Below are 12,962 nucleotides of genomic sequence, written 5' to 3'. Positions count from 1 at the left end.
GACTTCAGTCTAACTGGTCTTTTATGTAAAGATCTTAGATGGTCTTAGATGTAAATCTAAGAATCTGATCTTAGATGTTAAATGAGCTGCGAGTTGATGGCATTTTGTGGATCTGCTTTTAACTTCACTGAGGTCCTATTCCACTAAGAATATTGAGCAAGACTTGCTGATATGGATTATCCTTACTCTTTATCCCCCACCATATAGCAAAGGTCAGAGGTGCTGAGCAGGGTGTACCCTTTGGTTGGGGCAGTACAATTTGGTAATGTACTTTGTACATCAGTACAAAGCCACAAGGAATGGTTTAGTGAAACAATGTGGGAATGCATTTGGGTAAAGTCAGGTCTGTTGAAGAATGATCATTGCCAGAAGTTTAAAAGATGCAACATCACACTGAAATAAAAGCATTTAAAGAGGTGGCACCTACCTCAACTGACTTGCAGGTCTCCTCCAGCTGCGTGACAATCCCTTGCATTCTGTCATTGCTCCCCACCAGGACTGCAATGCCATCACTCAGCTCAGACTAGGCAGTAAGGGGAGAGCAAGCAGAAGGGTGTCAAGTGCTGTCATAGTTCAGGGTGACACATCTAACAATGGGGAGCAGGGGTCAAACAAGCCATACCCAGGATATTACTTTGTCTTTCCACCAGAACTGAGAGAAATTGGAGCTTAATGTGCCCACAAGATACCTGCTTGTGTTTTGACATTTGTTTCCTCCCTCAACACACTATGAAAACATGAATATTTTGGAATTTTTAATGGAGAAGAAACTGTGGTTTGGAAAGAGGGAAGAACTTTCTCCAAGGAAGAAAGTTCTAGGAAGTTCTTCTAGATGCTTTTATCTGAAGTGCTGTTTCAACAGGCCCTAAATATTTCCTTTGGGTTTTTTGAGGGAAAAGACTCTTGAGGGTTGGTTTTTCAGGGTCTGGCTGTAGCCACACCACTGTGGTATTTCCCTGAGGACTGTAGCTTTTGGCTTTGAAGTAGAGAGGAGGTGGCCCATGGACCTGCAGTGACCAATGTGTTACAGAGTCCCTGGCGTGCAGGCAGTGGGGCTGGGGTTGTGGTGAGAGGGGACAAGAGAAAAGGAGGAGAAGAAGGTAGAGCCTGAGCCACTGGCATGAGGGAAATAAGTGGAGGAAGAAAATAATCCCTGAGTGTGGGGATGGAGATGACTGTGAGGTATCCCTAAGAGAGACAAAGAAGCCAGTCCTAGGGCACTTGGGGAGGGTGATGGGGAGTGCAAGGGGCCCTTGGCACACCACTGTAGTAGCAGAGACAACTGTGTTCGTGGCCTCCACAGCTCTGTACAGGCTCCTCTGAGGCCTTCACAGCTCTGTAAAGCTCCTTTGAAGCATGCATCCTTCAGGCTTCAGGTTATGCCTCTTATCTTGGGCATGACAGCCCCTTTCCATGGGCACTCTGGAAAGGAAGACACAGCTTGCAAATCTCCATGCAAATGAGTGATTGCAGGCATGGATTCAATCAAAAAAACTTCTCCTTCTTCTCCCACCTCTTTTTGATTGAAAAGGATGTTTTTAACTCCTTTCCTAAAGTAACTCCTCATTTGTAGTTTACATGCACACATGCATCTGTGTGACGAAGTTGGAGGCTGGGATTGCAAACTTGGCCTGTCTGATTGCTTGCCCCACTGGGGCCTTCCAGAAAAATGAGCTGTTTATCTCAGGAGGATAACCCAGTGAGTCAGGTTTTAAATTAACACTGTATTAAAAATAAACAAGTCTTTTATTGGTGACAGCAAGGGCAGAAGATGTTAGGTACATCCTGTGCTGCCAACTATTGAATATTCCTTCATTCACTTGCAGGAGGAGGTTTTTCACTTAACTTTTCTTAAAAATGGCATGCTTAAATGTAAAAGTGTCTGACAGATAACTATTTGATTTGAAATGGTCTGTTCTCTTTCCAGTTCTTAGTGTTGAAAATACCACTTGTTTGTCTCATCTAAAAGAACAGCAAAAAAAGGATTAGGAACTCGAAAGAGAAATCCTCAGCTCCATATCAAAACTGGGATAAATTGTAGTATCTTTTTGTGTGATCTCGCATAAATTTATTTTCCTGTGTTTCTAAACAGTTTCTACAGATTTATAGCAGCCTTTCAGTCACACACACAAGTGGCAAAGGCAACCCCAAACCCTTTTGGAAACTCACAGGAAGGTCATGGGAATACTTTCCTGTTGATGGTCCTGTCAGTTTCTTCAAGTACTTTGAGAAACAAAAAGATATTTACCTTCTGTTGCTGGTAAACACTTGTGAGAGGAGCAACCTGACAGTCTTTGTGGGCACCAAAGATTTTGCACAAGGAGCAGGTGGGCATTTCACAGTTCAAACAATAAATATTAATCCTCTCATCTTCGTGCTCTTCACACATTGGCTGGTCACACTTCCTTTCAGGTCTGCAAAAGAAAGGATTTGTTGAAAACAAAGATGGTGCTCATGAGTTTCTGATATCACCACTTAGAGTGTTAGCATGAAATATGGTACATCTGTATAGCAGCATCCAAGGCTGACTGAATAGACAGAGTAGACTTAAACCTGCCCCATGGGATGACTAAAGAGACAATGGTACAGCTTATTGGTACAGTTTGATACAGCTCAAATGGCACAACAAGATGTGATGACAAGACAGCAACGTGACTTCATATGGGGATTCCCATATGAATGAGGAATGTGACTGGGAGTGTGACAGAATGCTTGCTCATATTTAAAAATTCAAATAACCTCACCAAGCCTGGACTCAGACTACTCATGTATTTTAATTAGCATGTTATCTAACATCTGTCTGAAATATGAAACATATGTAATTTCTTTCTGGTTCATCATGCAAATTGCTGTGCACTTGGCTTAATGCAGCAAAGCTGTTATGGGGAAGACTGACTTTTACCAAGAGTTGAAGATGCTGATGAACCTTTAGGCCCTTAACTCTAAATCTCTGCTGCTGAGCTTTGTGAGACCCTGGTCAAGACTGTCAATATCAAACAGCACTGGGTCCTTACAGCCTGTCCATTAGGCCAGCAACCAAAACAAGGTGTCACACACTTTACAGTGTCAAATGTTTTAGCAGTAGTTTATTCATCTGTACCCAGCAGAAAAGGCATGGGCTACACAAGTGTTCTTCTCCTTTGCTAAGCTATGAACTGTTGACACTTTATAGCTCAGTCTGATCTTCTCTTTACCAAAACCATTTGGCTGTATACACACAAGTCTGCACAACCTGCTATCTTAGGATAATTTAGTTGTAGCTTCTTTCAGATGAGCCACTTAACCAACATTCCCAGTGCAAGTGACAGCTCTGGTCTGGTGTGTGTGGGCAGGGTGGTGCTTTCCTGAGCCCACACTTCAGGCTTAGCGCCCTGAGCACATCTGTGCAAACACATGAGAGTGTTAGCATGTGGTACAGAAGACAGGGACCAGCAGACTGATGGAAAGAGTGTGTCTGGGATTCAAGCCTTCAAAAGCCACCGCTGTTACTGGTGGCTTTTGAATATTAAATATTTTAATATTTAATATTCAATATTCAATATTTTCAGCACAAATCATTATCCCTTTCTGCTACTGCTTAGAAAGAGAACTATGACTTACCTGTAGCAAGTGGAACAATGTCATCAAATAAATATTTTTTCATCATTAGAAATGATGGAATTTAATGGAATTACATAGGAACCTTTTTAAAGCCTTTCTACAAAGCTCTGTAGCAAGGAGGCAACCGGCCATTTTATTAAAGCACAAAATGTATGGGAAAAATAATTATTTTATATAACATTACAGTAGAGATTTTCCATACTGTTTGGTAGAGTGGATACAGCATTTATTTCTTAATGACAAAGTACAGATTTTCCCTTCTGAAGGGAATGGAATATGATCAGTAAGATGCATTAGAAAAATAAATCTAGCAAGAAACAAAATGTCTTACACATTTGTGGGGTTTTTTAATTCAAGAGTGCCCTGGGATTTAAATGGTTCATAAGGAAAATGTGATATACCAGAATAAAACAAGACAAACATTTCTGAAGAATGCCTGTATTATTTGGGTCAGATTTCCAGCATTCATTAACATAAGGCACTTTGTCAAATCAAGCATTGTTTCAATGCTAGTCAAAAGAGGTGTGTCTCCTCCATAAAAGATGCTTTACATTGTTTGCAGATTACTGCAAACAGCCCCTAATATATTCATGCCATAGTGCACCAGTGGGAGGGCCCATGTGTGAGTGCAATACAATGAATTTCAAAGTGATTAATTAAGCCTGAGATAGCAGCTCTTCCCGCAAATATTTACAAGATCAGAGCCAGAAACTACTAGAATTTTATTGGACACTGGAATGGTGCCACTTGCATGAAAGACACACTCCACAGAGCAAAAAGGTGACGGTGTCAAGCAAGTTCAGCCAGCAGCAGCCAACCTTCAAAGGTGCCGCAGAGAGCTCGAAGCAACCTGGCAGAACTCCCTGAACTAGTGGGGCCCTGAAGACAGTGTCAGAAGACTAGAAATAAACAGATTTACAGTCTCCTCCCCAGGCACTGCAAAAGGAAAGATTTTTAGCACACCACTCCTTGACTTCAGACAGGATCCTCTAGATCTGTGTTGGGGTAGCAAAGGCTGGAACACAATGTCTAAGTTTAAAATTGAGATTGCTTCTAAAACGGGAGATTAAAGAGTAGCTGATAGGAAAATGACTGCATGACTTTAGTTACAGAAAAGATTAACCACAGCTGTGTTGGTGACCAGAGAAATGTCAGGTTGCTGAAATGTCCTGATACCTTTGTGGTCTCATTCTTGGAGTCTTCTTTTTGAGATGCTAAGCTTGTGTTTGACTGCCAGAGGCTTATTCTTTCCCACTGAAATTGTGTTTGGACCACACCTGAAGAACTGACTGGGTCCTATTCTGAACTGCCCAGTACATGAAGACACTGCCATACTGAAAGGAGTCCAGTAAAGGGCCCTGAAGATGATTAAGGGTCTACAGCAGCTCTCCTGTGAGGAAAGGCTGAGAAAGCTGGAACTTTCAGCCTGGATAAAGGAAGGTTAAGGGGAATCTTAACAATGACCTTAAACTTATCAATGCCTTTGGTTATCTAAATACCTGAATGGAGGGTGTAATGAGGATGGAGTCAGGCACTGTTCAATGCCAGGACCAGAGGCAATGGGCACAAACTGAAACATGGGAGGTCCCCTCTGAAGATCATGAAACACTTTTTTACTATGAGAGCAACTGAGCACTGGCACGGGTTGCCCAGGAGGGTTGGGGAGTTTCCATCCTTGAAGATACCCATGAACCATCTAGACACGGTCCTGGGCAACTGGTTCCAGGTGGTCCTGCTTGAGCAGCAGCTGGTTGGACCAGATGACCTCCAGAGATTCCTTCCAATCTCGACCACTCTGTGACTGTGACTGGGTGAGGCAGTGCAAAGTTGCTGGACACATAAAGAAGCACATTTTAATTAAGGGCATAGTAAGACCTTAGGAAAACTGCTGTTAGAAAGCATGTTTTCTGTAGGATTTTTCAAATCCAAAAAGGCTTCTACTGAAGTGCTGAATCCAGTTATTATAGTGTTTTTACTGAGAATCCTAAGACAGGAAGGGCTGTAGCCCTTTCTGTGGCATCACATCACCTGGTGTTTGCACCTGGTCAGGGGATGGAGAGGATCTGCATGGCTCTATGAGGCACAGCCAGGTCATTAGTAAAGATATGAAACTGCATTTGCCACAGGATCAATCTTGGGCATACAGTGCAAATGACTGGCCTCCACCTGACTTCATGCTGCTCACCACGACCCTTTGAGTCTGGTAGTACAGCCAGTTTTTGGTCCAGTTCACTTTCCACTTCCCACTGTCCACTCTGTCACAGGAGACAGTGTCTAAAGTCTGGATAAACAGTATCTACTGCTCTCTTCTCATGCACTGAGTTAGTCATCTCACTGTAAAAGGCTTTCAGCATTGGTCATGCTGATTTCCTCTTCATGAATGCATGCTGACTATTTCTAATCACTTTCATGTCATTTATATATTTGGAAATGGTTTCCAGGAGGGTTTGCATTAAATACTTTCTAGGGATCACTGTGCATGACTAGCCTGTAGTTCCCTTGATTCTCCTTCTTGCATTCCTTGAAGATTGGAGGAACATTTGTTTTCCAGTCTACAGGAAACTGTACCAATTACCACTGCCTTTCAAAGATTATTGAGAGCGACCTTGCAATAAGCTCCTTCATCACTTATAGATGCCTCCCATCAGGATGTCCAATTTTTTATTGTTTTTTAATATTCTCTAACCTGATCCCCCTCCACCAAAGGTGAGTGTTCTTCACTTGAGAATTTCCCACTGATCTCAGGGCACTATGATTCCATAAAACTCAACAGAATAGTGAAGTCTGAAGGCGAGTACATTGGCCTTTTCTACATCCTGTGTTACATGAGGCCCTGCTCTGTCTAGTAGTGAACTCACACTTTCCCTGATCTTCCTTCTGCTGCTGATGCAGCTGTTGAAGCTCTCATTAGCCTCCATGTCCCTCATCATAATCAGTTCCAGGTAGACCTTGGCTTTTCTAACTTCATCTGCATGTGCTTGGGGAGTGTCTCAAAATCTTGCTGAATCACCTGTCCATCTTCTTTTTGCTTCTTTTTAAATTTTTTTTTCTTGAAATCAAGAGCTCTCTCTTAATCAACAGTGGTGTTTTGGCACCATTGCTTGAGTTCCTGTATATGGGGATAGACCATTTTGACCTTGGAGAAAGGTGATCCTTGAAAATCAACCACAATGATGGACTCTCTGAAAAGCAATGAAAAGCCCACCAATACCCAGGGTAGAAATGGGGCTTGAAAAATGAGAAGACTGTAGAAGTTCATGTGGACATAAGGATTCCTGGATCTCTGTAACACTACTATCATGGATGCCCAGCCCAAGAAAACTATTGGTGCAGGTGATCTTGGGGCTTTGTCTTGTGGGGAGCTGGAGAAGATTCAGATGATCCTACTCCTCATCTCCTTCACTGCATAGCTTGTGGGGCTCCTCCTCTCTTGATGACCTTGCTCAGGGAGCAAATTTCCCTGGCCCAGCCTGTCTGAGATCCCCAGATGCCCCTGCATCCTGGCCTGGAGAGACACATCCTGCCTTGAGAGTTTGGGCTAAGACCCCGGAGGTGTCAGGGACAGACACTTCTGGTGCTGCTGGCTATGGGGCCCTGCAGGACATCAGCACCATCACAGAGCCCATACAGGCTGCTGTCAGCGCAGCCTGGTCCCTGCTGCACACTCTGCTCCACCTGTGCTGGGGGCTGCAGGGACAGCCTGTTCCTCAGGCTCTCCCTGGTAAGTGCAAGGCAGAAAGAGTGCTCGACCCTGCCTGATCAGGATTCAGCAGGTAACAAAGCCCAAAGCATCTTTTGATCTGGAATAGCCAGCTGAGATCATTAGAACCTGCCATATTTCACAAAAACTCACAGCCTCCTGTTGCTACCGTTTCCTGGTGACAGCAGGGTTCCTGATGTTCCTCAGATAGTTTAGGTGATCAGCAGCCTACAGATTTTCAAAGACTGGTTTAATATTTAGCCAACTCAGTTTCCACTGTTTTCAGTCCTTTGCTGTCTTTTAAAGCTTTTTGCAAGCCACCTCCTGCTAAAGAATTCTTCCGTTGTGTTGCTAACGCATTCTAAATTGGGCAACAGGCTATGCTGCCATCAGCTGGAATTTGATGAGCAATGGGATAAAAGACCATATGATGTGATACTTAGTAATAGGAGGGGCTGCATATGAGGGCTTAGGCAGACTCTCCCAACCTCAGTCCAGCTCCTGCCCCAGTTTTTATTTTAAAAAAAACCCAATTCCTTAATTCAAATAGAAATTCCAATTACAAAATAATAAATAAAATAAAATCAAGCAGCCAAACATTTTGAAATAAGCTAGTGAAATCTTTCTCCCTTTAAATTTATGTGAAATGCAGATGGGAGCTGGCCTCATTCTGGCACATGCAGTTAGAGTGAATTATACCCACAGGAGAACTTGGGAAGAGGTTCCTGAATGGGAAGAGGTTCCTGTCTGGAAATCACATGTGCCAGTTTGAAGGGCTGTCTTGGGAAGAGCAAGGAGGCAAAGATCACATCTCACCCTTCTTCCTATGTATCTCTGCCAGTCCCCAGTTGTCACGATGGAAGAGACTGGTATAAAAGGAAGAAGTGGGGAAGACTTGATTTCTCTTGACTTTTTGCTTTCAGTGGGACACCACTGGGAGAAGCCATGAAAGATCTGCTCACACTCTCCGAGGAGCCCAAGGAATGTTAGGCAGAGGGAGATAAGCAGCTGAGGCCCACAAAGGGCTGAATGGTTTAGATAATGCTGCTATGCATTGCTGCTACATGTAGCCCTGACAATGACTTTCATTCTAAGGACATACATGAAGGTAAAATAAGCACCTTAACAGATTAAATAAACAAATCTTTTGGACAAATATATAAGCAAATCTATGTTTTTGTGGTTTTTTTCCTATTCTCCTGTTTTATTCATCATGCATTTTACTTTTGTGGAATTAAAAAAAAAATCTACTAAATCTATTCTCACATTTCTACTTAACTGTATTTGTTCCAATTCCCCATGAACTACACAGGAAAGGGGACCTGCCCTTTTTTTTTGTTTGTTTTGTTTTGGTGTTTGTTTTTTTGTTTTGTTTTTTGTTTATTAAATGCAACTGTGGGCTGAAAAAAAAAAGCAAAACCAAGGAAGACATGAGGCCACACATGCCCAGCTTATTTGATGAAAAGCAAAGTCCACCCTTGCAGCTTTGTTGATTCATTTCCTCTGAGATTTTCCTGACTAAAATAATGTTTGAGTATCAGTGACACACACGGGGGCAGCTGACCTTTACTTGGCACGGAGCGCAAAGGGCAGCAGAAAGGACAATTTTAAGCCAACTTCGTGCTCTCCAGTGCTTTGGAGCTCCAACCTATGCCCAGCTGCCTCAGAGAGATTCAAGCAGTTGAGAGTAGCCAAAGCCATGTCAGGCTCTAAAGCGTTCTCTCTGCTGGTGACTCTCCTTCTCTGCTGGAAGAAGCATCCTCAGCCATCCCAGGGACTGGGTTCTGTTGGTTGTGCCCTCCTGCACCAGTGATGCCATCCCTCTGTCCTTGGGAAATCCAGCTCCTTGTTATGGTGGGATCAGAAGACTGTCATGGAGCATGGCCAGGATTTCACCTTCCAGGTGAATAAAACACCTTGCCATACAGAACCAACTCTAAGGATCCATGCCGGTGACAAAAACAGCTTCCCTGGGTGAGAGCTCCTTGCTTGGCGGTCTGGGGCCAGGTTAACTCCATCATAGAATCACAGAATTATAGAACGGTTGGGGTAGGAAAGGACCTGAGAGATCATGTAGTTCCAATGCCTCTGGCTTGAGCAGGGACATCTTTCACAAGCCCAGGCTGTGTGAAGTCCCATCCCTCCTGGCCTTAAATGCTGCCAGGAATGGAGCATCCACAACCTCTCTGGGAAACCTGTGCCAGTGCCTCACCACCCTCATAGTGAAGAATTTCTTTCTATATCTAATCTAAACCCACTGTCTTTCAGTTCACAACCTTGTCCTATCACTTCATGCCCTTGTCATAAGTCCCTCTCCAGCTCCCCTGTCGGCCCCCTTTAGGTACTGAAAGGTGCTCTAAGGCCTCCCCAGAGCCTTCTCTTCTCCAGGCTGAACAACTCCAACTCTTTCAGAGGAGAGATGCCCCAGCCCTCTCAGCACCTTTGTACCCCTCCTCTGGACTAACTCCAGCAGGTTCATGTCTTTCCTGCACTAAGGACTCCAGAGCTGGATGCAGTATCCCAAGTGGGGTCTCATAACAGCAAAGTCAAGGGAGAGAATTATCTTCTTCACCTTCCCCCCAGCTAAGTTCTCCACAGTGGTACCATGAATCCTACCCATCCCAAGGAAATAAAGATGAGAACACATTTTTTCTGTTTCTGGATCCATCATACATCAAATGCAAGAAATTACCATTCAGGAGAAATTATCATTGCCATTACTTTTTAGAATTGACCATTACCATTACTTTTTAGAATTGACCTATTTCTCTGCTCTAAGGTCTTGATTCTTGTGCACAGCCACACAGCTCTGAAACATATTGTTTACCACTCTTCTTTCTCTTTTATGGACTCATAAATAAGACTTGATTTTATAAGTTCACATCCCAAACTGACAGGAACAGAGATATTTTTAACAGAATTTTCATTTGGCATTATGATGCAGGGTACCTTCTGTGTGAAATTCAGGTTTTTTCTGTTTGCACTATCTGTACCTCAAGATTTTCTAATAAGATTTGAAATCCTTTCCCTTCTTTAGCATGAGAACACACAAATAATTGTCTGAACTGTTTTTGCAATAAATGATGTTAACCAAGATACTTTTCCCTTAATCGTGTTAGTATCTGTGCTGACCTCAAGGGCCTTGATTGCATGGGTAAGTGTTGCTCATGTGAATAAATATGGCCCAATCCTTTGCTGTAAGTGGAAGCAGGGAAGCTCAGCATCTATTTGGACTCAGTGAGAGCTGACTTCATGGTGCAGCAGACAGTGAAGCATGGCAGCACAATCCCTTTCTGCTTTTCCAAGAGACAAAGCGACTAAATCAGCGTCATGTGTGTCCTCTGAAGGACACTCATTCCCCTGTTACCTTGTGGACTCCTGCTTGTAGATGTCGATGATGTTCTCCACCAGCAGGTTCCTCTGCAGCCCGTAGACGCCGTGTCGGTCCAGGACCACCTCGTGCCTGCAGGAGGGGCAGCGGAAGCGGCCCCCCGACGCCACAGTCGTTCCTCCCCTGGTCGGCAGGTAGGGGTTGGAGGCCTGTTCTCGCCAAGCAGCACAAGGAGAGGAAGGTACGGCCGTGAAAAACCATGAAAGCCTTTTCCAAAAGCACCAAATGGTAGGAAACCATTTGTCACTGTGCCCAATGAGAGGGTAATTCCGACATGTCACCCCTGGGAAAGCACCTGGTGGCTGCTGGGCGAGGGGCCAGTCCCTCAGCTCACGCTCGGCCGTGTCACCACAGCCAACAGGTGGCACTTTCACCTGCTGGGAGCTCAGCCCTGGCACCCAGATACATCAACTTTGGCCTGAAATCACTCCCCCCACCTTGTCTCACCAACTGTTAATATTGATCCACCAAAACATGTTAAAAAATCTTCTTTCCCATTCATTCCAGCCAGTCCTGCTTGGGAAGCAGGGCTGTCTGTGGGAAGAAACTTACCTGGAAGATGTCACTGGCACATTTCCGACAGAGGTTGTGCTGGCAGGGCAGGATGACCACTGGCTTGGTGAACATCTCCAAACAGATGGGGCAGATCAGCTGTTTCTCCAGGTTGTCCATAGTTTGCTGCTCTTTGGAGAACGACTTGTAGCTCAGGGAGGTGCTCATCCCTAGCTTTTCCCGGGGCATGCGCTCAGGGCCACGGCCTTGTGGAGAGGTTTTGGGGTTAATTTCCCCTGAGATAAGTCCAAGGCTGTCTGTGATCAGAGGCTCTCTGTGCTGCTCGGGCCGGAGGACATTGTTTGAGCCAGGGGCCGAGCAGAGCCGGGGCTGTTTTTAGCAGCGCTGCGTCACGAGCTGCCGTCCCGCCGTGCCCATATATGCGCGTGAGAGCAGGACGGGCTGGGACAGGTGACAGCTGCCGGGGAGGGGGGAGAGGCCCTGGCTCTCCTCACTCACACATGGCAGCCTTCACCCCTTGAGGAGTTGTGGGAGTGATAAGCAAAGGCCATCTGCTCCCTTCCCTTATCTTTGCAGGTCAATGGAGACTGAAGGGCTTGCCCCAGCCTGTGCAGCCACATCCTGCAGCCTAATGGACATTCTGTTGTCAGTGGGCAGCCACTGAGGCAGGATGTCATTTTGCCATGTGTTCTGGGGGGCTCCAGGATCCTACCTTTCCAAGGTGTGAAGTACATGTGGTTACTGGAGAGGACAATAGGAGTGATGGCTGCTCTGGAGCTTGAACACTTCAGGGTATAAACATCTTGCCACCTTGAAAACCAGACTGTCAGACAATTCAGACTCGTGAATTGTAACATCTGTATTGTCTCACCCTTCTCATGAGACTGAAAGTAGAATAAAAGTTTTTACAAAGCCTCTCAGTTGCCCCATCTCTGGGTCAGAAAAGGGTATAATCCAACACCAGACAAACAAAATTGCCCGCCTATAACTGTGCTTGAGTTTGTCCTGGTAAGATTTTGGTCTTAGGAGCTATAACATAAAAATCCAACATGATTTTGTGCCATTTGTGCACATTAATTCCATGGGCAGGTTAAATATGCATGAAAACATTTGAATTTTCTGATGAGAAAAAAACAGAAAAAATACAGTATGAAAGGCTTTCATTTGTGCTGCTAGAGGATAGGTACTAATTGTATATGCTCTCTCTCTGATAGTTTGATTCAAATAGATTTTCGTTTTGGGCACTGCTGTGTTTATATCTGTTTATTAGACACTGATATCCCTTTCAGCTTGGCACTTGTTCCAGAGTTATTTTTAAAATGACAATTTCCCAGATAATTTGTGACATGTGATGCCTGATCTTAAGGGAAAGCCATCTGTGCTTCTAGTTGCCAATAATTTATCACACAACTGTACAAGCAATAAATATCTCATCTTCAAATTTAAGCCAAAGTCCCCACATTACTGTATAAAATCACTTTGCCACCTTACTGTACATGTAATCAGAATATTTTCTTCTCTTTCAGCCAATAACTACAATACTTTCTCAGTTCAGTCTCTTGTAGAAATCTTTAATGTTTATTCTGCCTTATGACTGTACAGGGCTAGCATCTGAAAAATGCAGTCGAGCAGCTGAGTGAGTGCCCCATGCACCCAGGGACAGACCCCCAATTCTAAAGCAGGGCCCTCAGTCTACATGCAACACCAGTCTGGAAACTGTGCACTTCAGGAAAATATAAAAGTGAAGGTTTTCATTCA

At 44.3% G+C, this 12,962-nt stretch overlaps 1 protein-coding gene across 1 annotated transcript in view; it reads right to left on the bottom strand.

Annotated features, from left to right (window-relative positions):
- Positions 1 to 11,411, bottom strand: part of TRIM55 (tripartite motif containing 55) — a 34,899-nt gene extending 23,488 nt beyond the window's left edge. Inside the window, exons 1-4 of the mRNA XM_058033156.1 lie at positions 11,244 to 11,411; positions 10,668 to 10,840; positions 2,249 to 2,414; positions 424 to 523 (exon numbers count right to left, since the gene is read on the bottom strand). Coding sequence (XP_057889139.1) covers positions 424 to 523; positions 2,249 to 2,414; positions 10,668 to 10,840; positions 11,244 to 11,411 — 607 coding nt within the window. The remainder of the gene's footprint in view (positions 1 to 423; positions 524 to 2,248; positions 2,415 to 10,667; positions 10,841 to 11,243) is intronic.
- Positions 11,412 to 12,962: the final 1,551 nt, after the last annotated feature.

The sequence above is a fragment of the Melospiza georgiana genome, chromosome 1 (genome assembly GCF_028018845.1).
Source record: "Melospiza georgiana isolate bMelGeo1 chromosome 1, bMelGeo1.pri, whole genome shotgun sequence".
In the NCBI taxonomy this organism is placed as follows: Eukaryota; Metazoa; Chordata; class Aves; order Passeriformes; family Passerellidae; genus Melospiza; species Melospiza georgiana.
This window is presented reverse-complemented; position numbering and strand designations above follow the sequence as displayed.